The sequence below is a fragment of the Somniosus microcephalus genome, chromosome 3 (assembly GCF_052327205.1).
Source record: "Somniosus microcephalus isolate GS21.2 chromosome 3, FLI_Smic_1.0, whole genome shotgun sequence".
Lineage (NCBI taxonomy): Eukaryota > Metazoa > Chordata > Chondrichthyes > Squaliformes > Somniosidae > Somniosus > Somniosus microcephalus.
In genome coordinates, this window is record NC_140989.1 from 314,960,454 (window position 1) to 314,981,066 (window position 20,613).

General features: G+C 44.9%; 1 protein-coding gene across 3 annotated transcripts in view; it reads left to right on the plus strand.

The window, feature by feature from the left end:
• pomgnt1 (protein O-linked mannose N-acetylglucosaminyltransferase 1 (beta 1,2-)) overlaps positions 1-19,679 on the plus strand; it is an 84,975-nt gene extending 65,296 nt beyond the window's left edge. For all 3 annotated transcript variants that reach the window (XM_085983002.1, XM_085983003.1, XM_085983004.1), the window contains 2 exons: positions 16,479-16,588; positions 17,496-19,679. In XM_085983002.1, coding sequence (XP_085839128.1) covers positions 16,479-16,588; positions 17,496-17,568 — 183 coding nt within the window. In that variant the 3' untranslated portion in view covers positions 17,569-19,679. The remainder of the gene's footprint in view (positions 1-16,478; positions 16,589-17,495) is intronic.
• The last annotated feature ends 934 nt before the right edge of the window (positions 19,680-20,613 follow it).

Sequence of the window (20,613 nt, forward strand, 5' to 3'; positions counted from 1 at the left end):
TACTGTTTGGGGGTCTGTATACAACTCCCACTAACGTTTTCTGCCCCTTGGTATTTCTCAGCTCTGCTCATACAGATTCCAGATCATCAGAGCTAATATCCTTCCTTACTATTGTGTTAATCTCCTCTTTAACCAGCAATGCTACCCCACCTCCTTTTCCTTTTTTCCTGTCCTTCCTGAATATTGAATACCCCTGGATGTTGAATTCCCAGTCTTGGTCACCCTGGAGCCATGTCTCCGTAATCCCAATTATATCATCAGTTTACATCTATTTGCGCAGCTAATTCATCCATCTTATTACGAATGCTCCTCGCATTAAGACACTATTCCTAAATGTGTCTTGTACTCCCTGGCAATGAATGGTAGCCTCTTGTTCGAGTCTAAGATGCTTTTAGAATCATAGAATGATACAATACAGAAGGAGGCCATTCGGCCCATTATGCCTGTGCCGGCTCTATGGTAGAGCTATCGAATTAGTCCCACTCCCCTGCTCTTTCCCCATAGCCCTGTAAAGTTTTCCCTTCAAGTATTTATCCAATTCCCTTTTGAAAGTTAGTATTAAATCTGCTTCCACCACCCTTTCCGGCAGCGCATTCCAGATCATCATAACTCACTGCATTTACATTTAAAAAAATTATTCCTCATGTTGCCTTTGGTTCTTTTTGCCAATCAGTTTCTCCTTTTATTTACACTATCAAAACCATTTATTTTGAACACCTGTCAAATCTCTTAACTGTCTCTGATCTAAGAAGAACAACGCCAGCTTCTCCAGTCTCTCCACATAACTGAAGTCCCACATCCCTGATACCATTCTAGTAAATCTCTTCTGCACCTCTCCAAGGCCTTGACATCCTTCCTAAAGTGTGGTGCCCAGAATTGAACACAATACTCCAGCTGAGGCCTAACCAGTGTTTTATAAAAGTTTAACATAATTTCCTTGCTTTTGTACTCTATGCCTCTATTAATAAAGCCAAAGGTCTCATGCTTTTTTAATAGCCTTCTCAACTTGTCCTGCCACCTTCAAAGATTTGTGTACATACACCCTTAGGTGTCTCTGTTCCTACACCTTTAAAATTTTACCATGTAGTTCATATTGCCTCTCCTCATTCTTCCTGCCAAAATGTATCACTTCACACTTGTGTTAAATTTCATCTGCCATCCATCTGCCCATTTCACCAGTCTGTCTGTCCTCCTGAAGTCTGTTGCTACCCTCATAGAGTCATAGAGTTTTACAGCACAGAAAGAGGCCCTTCGGCCCATCGTGTCTGCGCCGCCCATCCATCCCTGTCCAGTCTAATCCCATTTTCCAGCATTTGGTCCATAGCCTTGTATGCAATGGCATTCCAAGTGCTCATCCAAATGCTTCTTGAATGTTGTGAGGGTTCCTGCCTCTACCACCCTTTTGGGCATTGAGTTCCACATTCCAACCACCCTCTGGGTGAAAAAGTTCCTCCTCAAATCCCCTCTAAATCTCCTGCCCCTTACCCTGAATCTATGCCCCCTTGTTATTGACCCCCCTACTAAGGGGAAAAGTTCCTCTTTGTCTACCCTATCTATGCCCCTCATCATTTTGTATACCTCAATCAGGTCCCCCCTCAGCCTTCTTTGCTCCAAGGAAAACAACCCCAGCCTGTTTAGTCTTTCTTCATAGCTGAGGCGCTCCATCCCAGGTAACATCCTGGTGAATCTTCTCTGCACCCTCTCCAAAGCAATCACATCCTTCCTATAGTGAGGCGACCAGAACTGCACACAGTACTCCAGCTGTGGCCTCACCAGCGTTTTGTACAGCTCCATCATAACCTCCCTGCTCTTATATTCTATGCCTCGGCTAATGAAGGCAAGTATCCCATATGCCTTTTTAACCACCTTATCTACCTGTTCCGCTGCCTTCAGGGATCTATGTACATGTACACCAAGGTCCCTCTGACCCTCTGTACTTCCTAGGGTCCTACCACTCATTGTGTATTCCCTTGCCTTATTTGTCCGTCCAAAATGCATCACCTCGCACTTTTCAGGGTTAAATTCCATTTGCCACTTTTCCGCCCATCTGACCAACCCGTTTATATCGTCCTGTAGCCTAAGGCTTTCCTCCTCGCAATTGACCACCCCACCAATTTTCGTGTCATCTGCGAACTTGCTGATCATACCTTTTACATTCTCATCCAAATCATTTATGTAGATCACAAACAACAAGGGACCCAGCACCGATCCCTGAGGTACCCCACTGGACACAGGCTTCCAGTCACAAAAGCAACCTTCGACCATCACCCTCTGCCTCCTGCCACTCAGCCAGTTTAGGATCCAACGTGCCAAGGCACCCTGGATCCCATGGGCTCTTACCTTCTTGACCAGTCTCCTATGCGGGACTTTGTCAAAGGCTTTACTGAAGTCCATGTAAACCACATCCACAGCATTTCCCTCATCCACCCCCCTAGTCACCCCCTCGAAAAATTCAATCAGATTTGTCAGACATGATTTACCCTTGACAAAGCCATGCTGACTATCCCCGATTAATCCTTGCCTCTCCAAGTGGAGACTAATTTTGTCCCTCAGAATTTTTTCCAATAATTTCCCTACCACAGATGTTAGGCTCACTGGCCTGTAATTCCCTGGTTTATCCCTGCTACCCTTCTTGTATAATGGTACTACATTAGCTGTTCTCCAGTCCTCTGGTACATCCCCTGTGGCCAGAGAGGTTCTGAAAATTTGTGTCAGAGCCCCTGCAATCTCCTCCTTTGCCTCCCACAGCAGCCTGGGATACATCTCGTCCGGGCCTGGGGATTTATCCACTTTTTGGCCTGCTAAAACCGCTAGCACCTCCTCCCTCTCGATGCTAATATGTTCAAGTATGTCACAGTCCCCTTGCCCGATTTCTATGTCTGCATCGTCTTTCTCCATAGTGAACACAGATGCAAAAAATTCATTTAAAACCCCGCCTACATCATCTGGCTCTACACACAGATTGCCACTTTGGTCCCTAATGGGCCCTACCCTTTCCCTGGTTATCCTCTTGCCCTTAATATACTTATAAAACATCTTAGGATTTTCCTTTATTTTGCTCGCCAGTGTTATTTCATGGCCCCTCCTCGCCCTCCTAATTTCTTTTTTAAGTATGCCCCTGCACTTTTTATACTCCTCTAGGGCTTCTTTCGTCTTTAGTCTTTTGTAACTGCCAAAAGCCCCCCTTTTATTTCTAATGCATTTTTGTATATCCCTTGTCAGCCAAGGTTCCCTTTGCTTGTTGGTCCCACCCTTGACCTTTACAGGAACATGTTGGCGCTGTACTCTCTCTATTTCCCTTCTGAAAGTCTCCCACTGTTTTGATGTGGATTTTCCTATAAGTAGCTGCTCCCAGTCCACTTTGGCCAGATCCTGCCTTATCATATTAAAATCGGCCTTCCCCCAATTTAGAACCCTTATTTCCGGGCCGTCTTTGTCTTTTTCCATGACCACCTTAAATCTCACCGAATTATGGTCACTGTCGCCAAAATGCTCTCCTACTGATACTTCCACCACTTGCCCGGCTACATTCCCCAGAATTAGGTCCAGTACCGCCCCCTCTCTTGTAGGACTTTCTACATGTTGGCTCAAAAAGCTCTCCTGGATGCACTTTAAGAATTCTGCACCCTCTAAGCCTTTCACACTCTGACTATCCCAATTTATATTGGGGAAGTTGAAATCCCCCACTATTATTACCCTATTATTTTCGCACTTCTCTGAGATTTGCCTACATATCTGTTCCTCTATCTCCCCCTGACTGTTTGGGGGCCTATAGTACACTCCCAGCAAAGTGCTTGCCCCCTTTTTGTTTTTAAGTTCTACCCATATGGCCTCATTAGAGGAACCCGCTAATATATCGTCCCTCCTTACAGCAGTAATTGACTCCTTAATTAATATTGCAACACCCCCTCCCCTTTTACACCCCCCTCTGTCTCGCCTGAAGATTCTATACCCCGGAATATTGAGCTGCCAGTCCTGACCCTCCCTCAACCATGTCTCCGTGATAGCAACAATATCGTACTCCCATGTGTTCAACAACAACTTCAGTTCATCCACCTTATTTGCAAGACTCCTTGCATTAAAATAAATGCCTTCCAGCCCTGCCATATTCCCTTTTGCCTTTACATATTTGCTCTGCCTTCCCAGCTGACTTGTTTTTTCCTCTGTATTTGGCTGTAAATCACCCCCTACTATAGCTCCACTCTGTACCCCATCCCCCTGCCAAGTTAGTTTAAACCCCCCCCAGCAGTGCTAGCAAACCTCCCCGCAAGGATATTGGTTCCCCTCTGGTTCAGGTGTAAACCGTCCGACTTGTACAAGTCCCACCTTTCCCAGAAGCAGACCCAGTGATCCAGGAAACTAAAGCCCTCCCCCCTGCACCATCCCTTTAGCCACGCATTCATCTGTTCTATCTTCCTATTCCTATACCCACTAGCACGTGGCACGGGGAGTAATCCAGAGATTACAACCTTTGAGGTCCTGCTCTTTAATCCTTCACCTAGCTCCTTAAATTCTTGCTGCAGGACCTCATCCCTCTTTTTACCTATGTCGTTGGTACCAATGTGGACCACGACCTCTGGGTGTTCACCCTCCCCCTCCAGAATGCCCTGCAGCCGCTCAGTGATATCCTTGACCCTGGCACCAGGGAGGCAACAAACCATCCTGGATTCACGTCTACGGCCACAGAAACACCTATCTGTTCCCCTTACTATAGAATCCCCTACCACTATTGCTCTCCCACTCTTTTTCCCCCCTTCCTGGGCAGCAGGAGCACCCCCAGTGCCAGGAAGTTGGCTGCTGCTGCCTTCCCCTGGTGAGTCATCCCCCCCAACAGTATCCAAAGCGGTATACTTGTTTGAGAGGGGAATGGTCACAGGGGTCTCCTGCACTACCTGCCTGCTTCTATTGCTCCGCCTGGTGGTCACCCATTTCCTGTCTTCCTGTGCAGCCCTTCCCTGCGGTGTGACCAACTCACTAAACGTGCTATCCACGACCCTCTCAGCATCGTGAATGCTCAACAACCCATCCACCCGCAGCTCCAGCGCCTCAATGCGGTCTGCTAGTAGCTGCAGATGGATGCATCTCTGGCACACGTGGTCATCAGGGGCACCGGGGTCCCTGAATTCCCACATAGAGCAAGAGGAGCATTTCACGGGGCTGGGCTCACCTGGCATGACCTTCCCTTTACTTAATTTAAATTAATTTACTACCACCAATTAAAAATATCTCTAAGGCGCTTGTATAGTCTACCAACAGTCCCTGCTACACCAGAAAAGACCCTAGTAACTATAAACTACAGAGTTAAAGTTTAAAAAAGAGAAATACTCACCAACCAATCACTTACCTGCTCCCTGGTGACGTCACACTCTGATTACTTTTTACCTCTCTCCTCTGCTGTTGATTTGGTGTGCCTCACCTCGCAACTGCCGCCGATTTGAATCTGCCGCCGCTTTTAACTGCCGCCGGTCACTGCCCCTTCACAGGTCCGATGCTCTGATCGGGCCTCACCTCGCAACTGCCGCCGCTTTTAACTGCCGCCGGTCACTGCCCCTTCACAGGTCCGATGCTCTGATCGGGCCTCACCTCGCAACTGCCGCCAATTTGAATCTGCCGCCGCTTTTAACTGCCGCCGGTCACTGCCCCTCATTGTTTACTTCATTTCTGAGTTTTGTTTCATCAGAAAACTTTGAAATTATGCCCTGTATATCCAAGTCCAGGTCATTAATATATATCAAAAAGAGCAGTGGTCCTAATACCAACCCTTGGGGGACACCACTGTATACTTCACTCTAGTCTGAAAAACAACCGTTCACCACTACTCTCTACTTTCTGTCCATTAGCCAATTTTGTATACATGCTGCCACTATCCCATTTAATCCCATGGGCTTTAATTTTGCTAACGAGTCTATTATGTGGTACTTTATCAAACTCCTTTTGAAAGTCAATACACACATCAACCACACTACCCACGTCAACCCTCTCAGTAATTTATCTGTAGTGGTGCTTCTTAGTTTCCAAACAGGCAGGCCACTGGGCTGTGGGGCTTTTAACATCGAGTAGACGCGTGTCGAAATAAAACGTTCCCAAACGTAGCTTTGTCTTTTAAACGGTTTACTATAACACTTAACAAACAGAATTACAAAGCAAACACGTATAAACGAACACAGTCAAAAACTGTACTGCTCCAAACCTCACAGCTTCTGCCTCTTTCACCACGTGCAGTTTAAAACTGTAAGATGGCTGCACCCATGTGTGGCTTAGGGACTGTTCCATTGTGGCAAGAATGAAGGGGGTGTCGGACTATACTACTGGAGCAAGAAAATAGGGGGTTTCTTAATACAATAAGTCGTTCAGGTAAATTAACTGTATTATGCCATTTAGCCACTATTTGAAAGTATTTTCTTAAGCTTTTATGGCTCTTACATTCCGGCCCCTAATTGACTAGGCACATGAAGCATATCAATTACTCAAACATTAAGAGTCATAAACTAATGAGTTCAACATATTTACAATACAAGTGTCCACTTTTTTCTTTCGTTCAGGAGCTTTTCACACTGCTTCTTGTAGCAGGCAGAGCTTTGTGATCGGTCTCTCCAGGGTACTGGTCTTGGTTTGCAAACAGACGCGACGAACGACGCCTCTGGAGTCTGGCATGGTCTTAATTATTTTTCCCATCAACCAAGAATTTCTAGGGGCTGAATCATCCACAATTGAGACAATGTCTCCGACGATGAAGTTCCTCTTTATTTTGGACCATTTTTGATGCTCCTGTAGCAGAGGTAAGTATTCTCTTGTCCATCTGGTCCAGAAGAGGTCTGACATATACTGAACTTGCCTCCACTTCCGACGGACATACAGATCTTCCTTTTTGAAGACTCCCGGGGGCATGGCTGGCTGTGTTTTCAACAACAACAGGTGGTTCGGAGTCAGGGCTTCGATGTCATTGGGATCATCTGATGTCTTAGTTATCGGTCGGTCATTAATGATGGCTTCGACCTCGCACAGAACGGTTTGGAGTCCCTCGTCGTCCAGCGCTTGCTGCTTCAGTACAGAACTGAGTAGTTTTCTTACGGTGCGTATCTGTCTTTCCCAGACACCTCCGTGGTGGGATGCAGCCGGAGGATTGAAGATCCACTTAATTCCTGTTTGCATCATGGCTTCCTGTATTTTAAGCTGATTCCAACCTTCAATAGCTTCCCGTAGTTCTCTCTCCGCTCCGACGAAATTAGTGCCATTATCAGAACGCATAATGGACGCCTGTCCTCTTCTACAGACAAAGCGCCGCAAGGCGTTAATACAGGAATCAGTGTCAAGCGTGTGTGCCACCTCAATATGAACTGCTCTGATGGTCAAACAAGTGAAAAGCACACCATATCTCTTGACAAGGCTCCGTCCTCGCTTTACCTCGAAAGGCCCGAAATAGTCCACCCCTACGTTTGTAAATGGGGGCTTGTCTGGTAACAAACGGTCTTCAGGCAGGTCTGCCATTTTCTGCTCCCCAGCTCTAGCGTGTAACCGTCTGCAAACAATACATTCAGAGAGTATTTTTCTTATTACGGAATTAGCTCCTGGAATCCAGTATCTTTGTCTTAGCTTCGCAAGCACGTGATTCCTCCCACTGTGTCCAATACTCTGGTGTATATGCTGAAGAATGAGAGTAGCAACCCGGAGGTCCTTAGAAAGGATAGCAGGATGCTTGGCCTCCTCTGGCATAGCAGATTTGTTTAGTCTCCCTCCCACCCTCAGTACTCCATCTTGCAGTGTAGGGTCCAGCTTGTAGATATGACTACCTTTCTTGATTGGAGTATTTTGCTGTAGAGCTTCGGTTTCTTCTGGGTATCTTTGACTTTGACTGAAGCAAACTATCTCCTTCTCAGCCTTGGCCAAATCCTCCACGGTCAATGAATTCTTGCTTAATGTGGTCTTGTGCTGATGCATATACTGCTGTAGAAGCATTCTCTGCTTATCAGGGTTACTTTCAGACTGACTGATAGTGGCTCGGTACTCTTTTCTCTTACCGCTCAGGTGTAGCAGCAACTCTTTCAACCTTAGAAACCATGCAACTGCTTTCCTCAACTGGTGCCATCCTGAGAAATGGTTAACAAGCTTGTTCACTGTGTCAAAGTTCTCTTTCGTAGTTATGAAATTTACTGTGACTGATCTCTTGACTTCGACGTCGTCTTCAGTAATCTGACTTGGCATATCTGGTCTTTCTGGCCATGATCTCTCTGTTTCCAGCAGATAACTTGGGCCTTGTATCCAAGTTTCACTCCTCATGAAGTTTTCAGCCTTCAATCCCCGTGAGGCTTGATCTGCTGGGTTTAATGAGGTGTTTACATACCTCCATTGAGATGGTTGTGTAGCTTCTCTAATGGATGAGATTCTGTTTGCTACGAAGGTCTTGAAGCGTATCTTCTCATTCTCTATATACTTCAGCACCGTCGTGCTATCCGTCCAGAAGACAGATTCTTCTAATGGGAGCTGTAACTCTTTACGCATCACCTGGTCAACTTTAACTGCAACAACCGCTGCCGTCAATTCCAGTCTCGGGATGGTGACCTGCTTCAGCGGAGCCACCCTGGATTTTCCCATGAGGAAGGCACAATGTTTCTGGCCCTGTTGATTTGTCAGCAAGAGGTAGGTAGCCGTGCCATAGCCGTCCTCGAAATGATGTAGTTGAGCCGTCTTTGTAACTCCAAAACTCGCGGGCTTGATGCATCTACTGACGTTGAAGCTAGAAAGTTGTTGCAAATCTGTCAGCCATCTGTGCCATCTCTGAGCTTGACCTTCTGGGATATCTTCATCCCATCCTCTCTTGTCTCTACACAGCTCTCGTAGCATCAGCTTCACCGGCAGAATGAGTGGTGCCAGGAATCCGAGAGGGTCGTAGATGGAACTGACCACGGAGAGAATCCCTCGCCTTGTGGATGGTCTTTCGTTCACCATTATCCTGAAGTTGAACGTGTCTGACTCGATGCACCATTGTACACCAAGAGCTCTCTCGATAGGAAGGACATCGTGGCTCAGGTCCAGATCTTTGACTTCAGTGGCTCTTTCCTTTTCTGGGATAGAAGCTAGAACTGCTCTGCTGTTGCTTATCCACTTAGTCAGATGGAATCCTCCATTCGAACACAGAGTTCTAAGGTCTCTTGACAGTGCGATGGCATCGTCTTCTGTTGACACGGACTTCAGACAGTCATCGACATAAAAGTTTCTGAAGATTGTCTCCACAGCCTCGGATGGTGCTTTGCCCTTGCCATCTTCTGCAGTTTTTCTGAGAGCGTAGCTTGCACAGCTGGGAGATGATGTGGCTCCAAACAGGTGTACGGCCATTCTACATTCCACCATCGCTTCACTAACGTCGCCATCTGGCCACCAAAGGAAACGCAGAAGATCAGCATCTTCGTCAGGGATTCTGACTTGGTAGAACATTGATTCTATGTCTGCCATCATGGCAACGAGCTCTTGTCTAAACCTAGTCAAGACGCCAATGAGGGTATTAGTAAGATCAGGACCTTGAAGCAGCTGGTCATTCAATGAAGTTCCTCTGAATGAGGCGGCGCAGTCAAACACTACACGGATCTTTTTCTTCTTTGGGTGATACACCCCGTGATGAGGAATGTACCAGACCCTTCCATCGTCTCTGTTCAACTGTTCTTCGGGCACTTTTACAGCATAGCCTTTCGCTATGATGTTTCTCATGAAGTCTTTGTAGTCTTCGTGAAAGTCGGGGTTCTTGTTCAGCTTTCTCTTTAGACTGATGGCGCGTTGCTCTGCTATGCAGCGATTGTTCGGCATCTTCGCGGTCTGTCTTCTCAGTGGCAAACCAATGTGACAGTGGCCATCAATGAACTGTGTAGACCTTGTCATCAAACCCATGAACTGATGGTCTTCTTGTGACATCTCTGTCTTTTCCTCACAGCTGCGTTCTGAGAAGTCTGCGTTGAACTGCTGTATCAACAGCTCTTCAATGCTTGCGATAGAGATGCGATTAACTGTGACGTTTTGTCGTTCCTCCTTGTTCGACTTGTGGCCATCATCTCTCCTTACCGGTCCATTGATTACCCATCCAAGGGCTGTCCTGACGGTGTAGGGTCCGTCATCCTTGCTGTTTATCACCTGCCATGGCTCCATAGTTTTGTAGGCATTGGTTCCAATTAATAGGCCAATTTCTGCTTCAATGTATGGGAGACGCACCTTTTCTAGGTAGGGCCATCTATCCACATCCTTCTGCAGGGCTAGGTTCCCTATTCTAACAGGAATCTCCCTCTGTGTGAAAACATTAGGCAGGTCTATGAAGTCCTTCTCTTCAAGTCCGCACACTTCTAGGTCTGACAGGATATAACTTTGCATTGACTTCTCATGACCCATGGTGCGTAATAGGATTTCTGTTCTTCTGCCTCTAACGTTCAGCTGTCGCATGAGTGATTCTGTGCAGAACGTTGCTGAACTACCTGGATCCATGAAGGCGTAAGTCTCCACAACCTTCTCACTCCTCTTAGACTTGATCCTTACTGGTACGATGGCAAGAATACTGTCACCGGCCCCAGTGAGTCCACAAGTCTCTGGTTCTAGCGACACCAGAGCACTTGAAACAACCTTCTCGTCGGTATTGTTTTCTTCACTCTTCTTAGAGACTTGTTCTTCTTTATGGATATGCAGCAGACTGGGATGTTTCCGAGTGCACTCTCTGCATGTTGTTCTTTGCTTACAGTTTCTACTCGGGTGCCCCTGAGAGAGACATCCAAAACATAGGCCGTTGTACTTCAGGAATTCGATTCTGTCCTTATGTGGCTGTGCTTTGATGTCGCTGCAGAAATCCAATGTATGATTCTTCTGGCAGAATAAGCATGGCTTCTGAAAGGATTAGCAGGCGTCACTGTGCTGCTCTTTTTGGGAGACGAGTTCTGGGGCCTTTCTTCCTCGGCCTGAGTGACGATAGTTGCAAAGCTGCTTCCCCTGGAACCACCTTTCCTGAGAGTCTTTGATTCAGCAGGCTTGGCTTTCACTCTTCCATCGGTGGTCGGGCTGACATCCTGGATGTTTCCAAACAATGGGTCCCTAGCAATTTTAGCCTGTTTGTCTATGAAATTCACTAAGTCTGCAAACCTGGCTCTACTTTTCCGTCTCTCCATTATCTCAAAGGCTGTTCTTCTCCATTGTTCTCTCATCCTGTAAGGAAGCTTAGAGATGACGATTCTCATAGTCGTAGGATTGTCCATCTCTTCCATGAATTCAACATCCTCCATGGTGTTGTGACATCCTATGAGGAAGAGAACATATGCGTTCAATGCCTCTCCGTCTTCCGATCTGATCTGTGGCCACTTGGTAGCCTTTTCGATATATGCAGTGGCTATCTTCAGCTCGTTACCATAGTGCTCCTGCAGCAACTTCCTGGCTTCTATGTATCCCCGGTCCGGTCTCGTGTTCACAGCTTCTGACCAGGTCTTGTGGTTTACCACTGGTGTACTGTCCCAGGTAGTACAACTTATCACTGCTGCTCTCTGTCTTGGAGTCAATGGCTTGTTCAAAGGATCTGATGAAGGGCTTATACTTGAGTGGGTCGCCTTGGAACACTGGTATGTCTCTTTGAGGGAGTCGAAACAGATTCTGTTGTTTTACAAGCATCTCTGTAATTTCGTTCTGACGTTGCATCACTCGGTATAGGCTTCTCCCTGTGTCTTCAGGCCTCTGGTGGTCATCAGCAGGGTCTAGTCTAGACCGTCTGACGTCTGGGGTAGCATCACGTGCTCCTGTTAGTGGAGAGGCCACTCTTCCACGCTGTAATGCCGGGGAATTGCTTTCGGGCTCTGTTGTAACTCTTGAAGGTGCCCTGGATCCAACTCTATGTGGCAACGTTGACTGGCAGTGGCTCCCGCCGTCCCGTGAGCCTTCATAATCTTCGTACGCACTCAACCTGGCATCTGAGACCTCGATAGCTGTTTTCATCTCCAGCCGTTCTTTCTTTGCCTGCACCTGGGCCCGCTGGGCCTGCAGTTGGGCCTGCAGTTGGGCCTCTTGGACCTGCAGTTGGGCCTCTTCCCGTTCGAGAGCTTGCTTCTCATCTAAAGATGCTGCGCGTGCCATCAACGCCGCCCGTTCAGCCTCCGCTCTCATGCGTCGCGCCAAGCTTGTGGTAGAAGCGACTGACCTGCGTCCAGAAACGGAGCTACCTTCTTTTCGATTTTTGCTCGGTCTGGCGGAAGTCTCTGAAATGCTATCGTCTGGTCCGACTTCATCGTCAACCTTATCTTTCTCTGCTGTATCAGCATCTTGACGAATTTTTAACATCCACTGCTCCGTGGCCTTGATATAGTCCTTAATGCTGGTTGATTTAAGATCAAACCAGTCGTGCTGATCAGTGTTTCCCTCTTCTTCAGACAGAAGTGCTAATACATCTTCATTGAGTATATTAAATTCTTCATGCAGCTTGGAGAAATCGTAATACATCATGTCTTCAGCTTTCTTAATATTAGCATTATCTTCCATGAGACGATCAATTATCTTCATTTTTCCAGTTATCTGAACTAATTTAGCCTTCCTTGCACCTATGCTTCTATGTAACTTCTCTTCCCTTGCCTTTGGGGTGAGCTTTATTTCCCTCTTTTGGCCAGCAATCCTTCTGGCTGGGGGAAGCTCCTGGCTCCGTAAGGCCTCGGCCATTTTACCCGCAGCTCTTATTTAGCTTCTCAACAGAATGAACAAAGCAAGTAACAGTCACTGTACCTTCGCTTTCTTAAATTGTCGTCTGGCTCCGTGACCATTCATGTATACGTTCGCCGACGATTCCGTCCCTTCCTTCTTAGGGAGCTAGTTTTTGACTAATGTAGTGGCGCTTCTTAGTTTCCAAACAGGCAGGCCACTGGGCTGTGGGGCTTTTAACATCGAGTAGACGCGTGTCGAAATAAAACGTTCCCAAACGTAGCTTTGTCTTTTAAACGGTTTACTATAACACTTAACAAACAGAATTACAAAGCAAACACGTATAAACGAACACGGTCAAAAACTGTACTGCTCCAAACCTCACAGCTTCTGCCTCTTTCACCACGTGCAGTTTAAAACTGTAAGATGGCTGCACCCATGTGTGGCTTAGGGACTGTTCCATTGTGGCAAGAATGAAGGGGGTGTCGGACTATACTACTGGAGCAAGAAAATAGGGGGTTTCTTAATACAATAAGTCGTTCAGGTAAATTAACTGTATTATGCCATTTAGCCACTATTTTAAAGTATTTTCTTAAGCTTTTATGGCTCTTACATTATCAAAGAACTCGATCAAGTTAGCCAAACACGATTTGCCTTTAAAAATTCATGGTGACTTTCATTTATTAGCCCATACTTTTCCAAATGCCAATTAATTTTGTCCCGTATTACTGTGTGTCAAAGTTTCCCCACCATCGACCTTAAGCTGACTGGCCTGTAGTTGCTGGGTTGATCCCTCTCCCCTTTTTTTTAAACAGTGGTATAACGTTTGCAGTCCTCTGACACCACCCACATAATACAAGGAAGATTAGAAGATTGTGGCCAGAGCCTCTGCAATTTCCACACTTCCTTCCCTCAACAACTTGGGATGCATCCCATCCAGACTGAGTGACTTTTCTTTGAGGGCAGCCATTCTTTTAAGTGCCTCCTCTTTATCTATTTTTATTATATCCAGTATCATTGCTGCCTCCTCATTTTACTGCTATATTGGCAGCATCCTCTTTAGTGAAGACAGATGCAAAGTATTCATTTAGTACCTCAGCCATGCCCTCTGCCTCCACAAGATCATCTCCTTTTTGGTTCCTAGTTGGCCCCACCTTTCCTTTGACTACCCTTTTACTATTTAAATGTTTATAAAAACTTTTTGGGTTCCCTTTTATATTAGCTGCTAATTTATTCCCTTACTCTATCTTTGCCCCTCATTCCTTTTTTTAGATCTGTACTTTCTATATTCAGCTTGGTTCCCTACTGTATTATGAATCTTACATTTGTCATGAGCCTCCTCTTTTTCTTTTTCATTTTAACCTCTATATCTTTAATCATCCAGGGAGCTCTAGCTTTGGCTGCCCTTCCTTTCCCCACTCATGGAATGTGTCTACTCTGTATCGGAACCATCTCCTCTTTGAAGGCTTCCCATTGTTCAATTGCTGATTTTGCTTACCGATTTTTGATTCCAAGCCACCTGGGCAGATCCCTTTTCAACTCACTGAAGTTAGCCCTTCTTCATTTAAGTATTTTTACGCTTGATTGTTCCTTGTCCTTTTCCATAATTATTCTAAACCCGATGATATTGTGATCACTGTTCCCAAAATGCTACCCCACTGAAATATGCTCCACTTGCCTGACTGCATTCCCCAGAACTAGATCCAGCACTGATTCCTTCCTAGAAACACACTGATCAAGAAAGTTCTCTTGTACACATTTCAAGAATCCCTCCCCCTCTTTGCCCTTTACACTGTTACTATCCCCAGTGTATATTCGGTTAATTGAAGTCCCCTATTATCACTACTCAATAGTTCTTGCATCTCTCTGTAATTTGCCTGCAAATTTGCTCCTCTATCTCCTTCCCACTATTTGGTGGCCCATAATATACACCCGGTAATGTAATAGCTCCTCTGTTGTTCCTTAATTCTAACCAAATACATTCTGTCTTTGACCCCCTCAACTACATCAGCCCTTTCCAGTGTTATAATAGTTTCCTTGGTCAATGCTGCCACCCCTCCTTTTTTCCCTCCCTATATTTCTTGAATACCTTGTAGCCAGGAATATTAACATCCCAATCCTCCCCTTCTTTGAGTCAGGTCACTGTTATTGCCACTATATCATAGTCCCATGTGGCGACTTGTGCCTGCAGCTCACCATACTTATTTACCACACTCTGTGCATTTATTCACTCCAAACCCATCTTGGACAGCATCACACTTGCCCACTGTCTGATCTTCCTATTTCTGAACTATTCTCTCCTCTTGTGCTATTTGTCTCTTCCAGTCCTCTGTGCACCTTGCTTCTCGTCTCATTCTGGTGCCTATTCTTTTCCTGTTTAGGGAGAGGTAAATGTTGGTTTAAATTTTACAGAATGTGACAACTTAATTGCTATATTAGCACCTCCCAGCCCCGCAAACTCTACCAACAGCAGTCAATGTCATGGGAACAGCAACACTTCTATGTATTTCCTGCTCTCTTCCAAATCATACACTATACTGAATTGGATGTGGACTGTTGCTGGGTCAAAATCCTGAATTACCGATTGATGCCATCGCAGGAGCATCATCACCACAAGGACTACGGTGGCTCAAGGAGAAGCCCCACCACCACCTTACAGCAACTGGGGAAGCCAATAAATGTCAGCACTGCCCCGTCCCAAGAACACATTTTTCAAGTGAAAACGTGGCTAGCTCCCTTTAATGTGGTAGCACAGTTCTGAGTTTATAATGCCACCAGGTCCTCAATCATAAGTACGTTTATTCAATAGAATGCAATTGATGGAATGAGATCCATCCATCTCCCATCATCTGTATCCTGTCATTTAAAATGGCACCTGTACAGATATTTGCAGGAGTATATCTGGATTCTAATTCTCACTCCATGAGGAGATAAAACATTATGGCCTAGAAATTCAGTGGTGCCCCGTTTGGGGCGCCAGCCTCGCCAGGGCGCTGGAAGTACTGCCCTGGAAATAGTCATGGCCGCCCGCCGCAAATTCAGTTTGAGCGCCCCAGAGGGAAGCGCGGCGCTACTCGAGGCACCCCACAACCCTCTTGGGGCGCTGCAACTGAAGATCGCAGCGCAACGTGCCGCAGCGCCACACGCTGCGGCACGGCGCGCTGCGGTACTGCAGGCCTTCCTCCCCTTCTTAAAGGGGAGGGGCCTGCTGCAGCGCGGCCGACGATCTCCTCTCTCCCTACACCTCCCTCCTCTTTCTCCCTCAACCAACCAAGCTTAAGAGATGCACCCCGATCATTGCAGTACTGAGGGAGTGCTGCACTAACTGAGGTGCCATTGTTTGTATGAGGCATTGAACCGAGGCCCTGTCTGCTTCCTCAGGTGGACATACAAGATCCCATAGTACTATTCGAAGAGCAGGGGAGTTCTGGTGACCTGAGTGACATTTATCACTCAACTAATATCACTAAAAGCATAGCTGGTTATTTATCTCATTGCCATTTGTGGGATGTTGCTATGCACAAATTGTCTGCTGTGTTTTCCTACATTACAACAGTGACTACACTTCATTGGGTGTAAAGGCTGAAGTTGTGAAAGGTGTTATATAAGCGCTCGTTCATTCTCGCGGGATTGTGCACTCATGCTCTTGCTCTGCAAGAAAGCAATAGAAAACGAGGGTTTTAATATAGAAATTGACATTGGACACTATTAAATATAGCTATAATTTACATATTTAAACTTTTATCCAACATTGCCTCAGACCATTGGATCTTCTGACTCCTGTCCTTGTGGCTTATTCTAATTATTTTTAAAAACAATGTCATTATATTTTCAAGTGCCTGCACATCTGGGATCTAGATGTCCGAGGTAACCACAAAGGCATGTGGCGGCTGTTCAGAAAGAAGAACCACTTGCTTGTTGTGGGGACACCTTTTTCTCCTTATTCGTAAGTACTGTTCTCCCGTCAAGCAGTTACTCAATCAAATAAGTACTTTATGTAAAATAACAACGGAAAATGCTGGAAATACTCAGCAGGCCAGGCAGCATCCGTGGAGAGAGAAACAGAGTTAACGTTTCAGGTCTGGGACCCTTCATCAGAACTGGAAAAAGCTGGAGATGTAACAGATATTAAGCAGGTGCAGAGAAGGGGGGGGTGGTTAGGAGGGGAGGAAGGAATTGAAAGAACATATTGTGCTTATGTAAGAGGCAGGAAAGAGAAAATGTTGCAAATGGGAATGGCAAAATCATACAGCATAAAAAATGGGGGCAGGGATTATTATCTGAAATTGTTGAACTCGATGTTGTGTCTGGAAGGCTGTAAAGTGCCTAATCGAAAGATAAGGTGCTGTTCCTCGAGCTTACGTTAAGCTTCATTGGAACAATGTAATAGGCCAAGGACAGAGAGATCAGAGTGGGAGTGAAGCGGAGAATTAAAGTGACAGGTGACCGGAAGCTCAGGGTCACCCTTACGGATTGAATGGAGGTGTTCCGCAAAGCGGTTGCCCAATCTGCGTTTGGTCTCCCCGATGTAGAGGAGACCGCATCTTGATGTATTTTATGTAACTCTTTTTGGTATGTTGCTTATTTAAGAAGTTGCTGATCGGAAGATTTCCTTTAATGCTAAATGAAAAGTAAGCATCATTCAGTGACTTAATTCAGCAGAATCCTGTTGTGTACAATAGTCCAGGTCATATGGATGTGCTGGAAGGAGACACATTGCTTTGTGCTGCAGCACGATGGGGTGAAGACTTATTCAAACCTTTCATAGAATAAAGCAAACAACATAATCAGCAAGTGTTCTGTTGAAAATTATGAGCATAATATGAATCGTTTTCCCATTTGTTTTTTGACAGGTTAAAGAAGCCTGCTTCAGTTACCCCCATATACCTTGAGCCACCACCAAAGGAAGATGTGGAATTGAATTGAGGATGGGCAAGCACGGAGTCTACTATGACTGGCATGACAATTTTAAACCACTATATTTAATGTACAGTTACCATGGTGTTTACATGTTGGTTTATAATGGTCTGCTTTAACTAAAGAAAACATTGTTACCTGCAGCTAATACTTGATTACATGTAAAACTACTATAGACTTAGTTTTGTAAATTATGGATTCAAATATTTATTTTACTGAAATGGTATAAGAACTCAAACTATGTGTGCATTTTCTGAAGTATTAGCAACGTCAGTCATGTGGTTAGAAACTTATACTGATGTATCCCAGAAATTATGAATGGAGTTCTAATTCATTCTAGCAAAATATTATAACCAATAAGTGGAGAATTTGACAAAACTGATCCCTTCAAACTAGTGTTTTATTTCCTTATATCATGAATTCATTTTTTCGACAGTAATTCTCTGCTCATAATTGTATTTTGTACTGCATAACAGGATGTTGGCAACACTTTTAACACACAGCCATGTAGCGTCATAGAATTTACTTCTGGAGATAAACAAACCACTATAAATATGCCATCAGTCCTCAGATAAAGTGTGATATAAAGCTGAGATATCAAAGTTGAACTTGATTTGTGGTCAGTTTTTTTTATTCCAAAACTTTGGGAGAGGGAGTATTTGTAAGGGCGGCATCTTTTAACTGGTTTATGGTAATCTACCTGGCCAGCAGCCTTTGCCTCTGAGCTCTGACCAATTCCAACCTTTTACCTGGTTTACGGTAATTCACCTGGTCAGTAGCCTTTTGCTGCTGCACTCTAAACCAGTTTACAAACAGCGGTTTCGAATCGCTACCCCTCCTTCAGTTCTGAGTGGAGGAACTTATAATTAATGATATTAACACGGACAAGTGGTTTGGATGAGAGAAAAAATCTATTACCTAAATAAACTACAATCAAAAGAATAAACTATATCACACGAACACTAATTACAGTAAAACTATATAACGGGGGGTTGCAGACGGCGAAAACGAGGGATAAAATGGCTACAATGTTACTTAAACAATCTTAGCAATTCCCTTAAATCACCACCCCAAACCCCTGCTAGGTTGCCTTGATGAGGAGTCAGAACACCCTGCTCACCTGTGGTCCAGCAAAGTAAAAAGAGAGAGAGCTTCTGAGCAGCTATCTTTTATACCTGGTGAGGTTCTGCCCTGCAAGGGCTGTGCAAAATTCCCCGCCCAAAGGGTCCAATACACAAGAGAAAGCTGTGATTGGCTAACTCAAAGTGGTTGGACTGGGTTAGAGTCTGCACTGTGGGGCGGAAATGATCCCGCCCACATCCGGAGTTCACCTGGGCTAAAACAAAAGAGAATGCAACAGCCCTATTGTCCAGTGCTGGGTGATTTAAAAACCCATTCAGTTCTTAAATGGATCCCATTCAAGATACAAAAGTCTCTTCTGCAGTTTAGATGTATCCACTCGATATACAAACAAATGCTAATAGCATTCAATTGCTTTGTGAACAAAGCATTGTCCTTTGTCTTCGGCCATGTGGTGACAGCCATTTTTATCCCTGGAAATTTAAAAGCACAACGCCCAGGGATTCTTTAATCAAAAAAAATTAATCTTCAGAACTGTAAATTATTGCGAATTCTTAGAGTAGTTATCTTGTAGTGTATTGGACAGATACAATAAAAAAAAATTATCTTTGGAGAGTAAGGACACTCCAGTATAGTGCTAATCCTTTGACTGGAAGTCCCAGATTTGTGTTCAGTTAGTTGAGCCAACGTGAACAGTGATTGCTACTCAGTGACCCTTGCTGGAAAGTATGGATATGTGCACATCTTGGATTGGGCTTGATAGTAGTGCCCTCTGTGACCAAATAGCCCATCCAATAAATGCTTTCTGTTTACATTCAAGCATGATGGATGAAGCAACCAAAAGAATGCTGGTACCTTTGAAACTATAGTGCCTTTGGGGAGGGGGGAATCTCCTGAAGAGGTCTCGAGATTTAAATTGTGTACTTCAGATAGTTGTGCAGTTAGTTCCCTTTTAGAATTTGTGTCTTTGCCAGTTTGTACTCCCGCACAATGCTGACAACTACTATATATTAAATAAAATAATGTCATTTGGACCTTGATTGCTTCATAAAATAATTGAAACCACTGATTCAAACTAACAAGATTACAGGATTGTATGGAGTAACCCTAATTTCATTAAAATGTTTTTAAAACCAACATCTCTTTTCCCCCACCCCCCAGAGTGTCTATAGACACCACTGTCAGCCAATAAGTTAGGCGGGACTTGCAGCAGGACTCAGACAAAGTCTATTTATTCAGCAAGCTGTCTATTTAAATAGCACACTACAGCAAACGGTCTACAGAGTCTATTTAAAGAGTTTTGCCGAAATACAGCAACCAGAACTCATGACCAAAACTTCAGCAACTTCTGATAAAAGCAGAATGATTTCTCCAGAAAAATGCAGAGAGTGCGGGTTAGTTACATACAAATTGTGTGTGTAAAATCAATCTTGTCACTTGCAGTAGTGCAGTCTCCAGGTGTGATTGACCGGGAAATTAGCCAATCATCTCCATTCTGGCAGGAATAGTGGTGTCACTATATGCAGCCTCTTTTTTTCACACTTCCATTCAAATTTTAAATTTGACATTTGCAGGCCGTATATGGTATAGCTGGATAATGTTATGTTCTGGTATAAAATGCTCACCTCCGAATAGATTTTCATATATGATCTGAGAGTGACATTGACATGGACCTTTTTTGAGTTTAAATTTTGGACTGAGCTTTTGACGGCTAATCATGGCCAGGTCCCAAACCTGAAGTGGCAGTCACTAAAGATAAATGCTTCAAATAATTGCACAGTAGCGATAAAGGGGTAGTCTTACACACACTTTTATTTTCCTAAGTTTTTTAAAAATGCATTGAATGTGGGCGTCACTGGCAAGGCCAGCATTTATTGCCCAACCCTAATTGCCTTTGAGAAGGTGGGGGTGAGATGCCTTCTTGAACCACTGCAGTCTGTATGGTGAAGGCCCTAGGTGGATAATCTGGCTTTA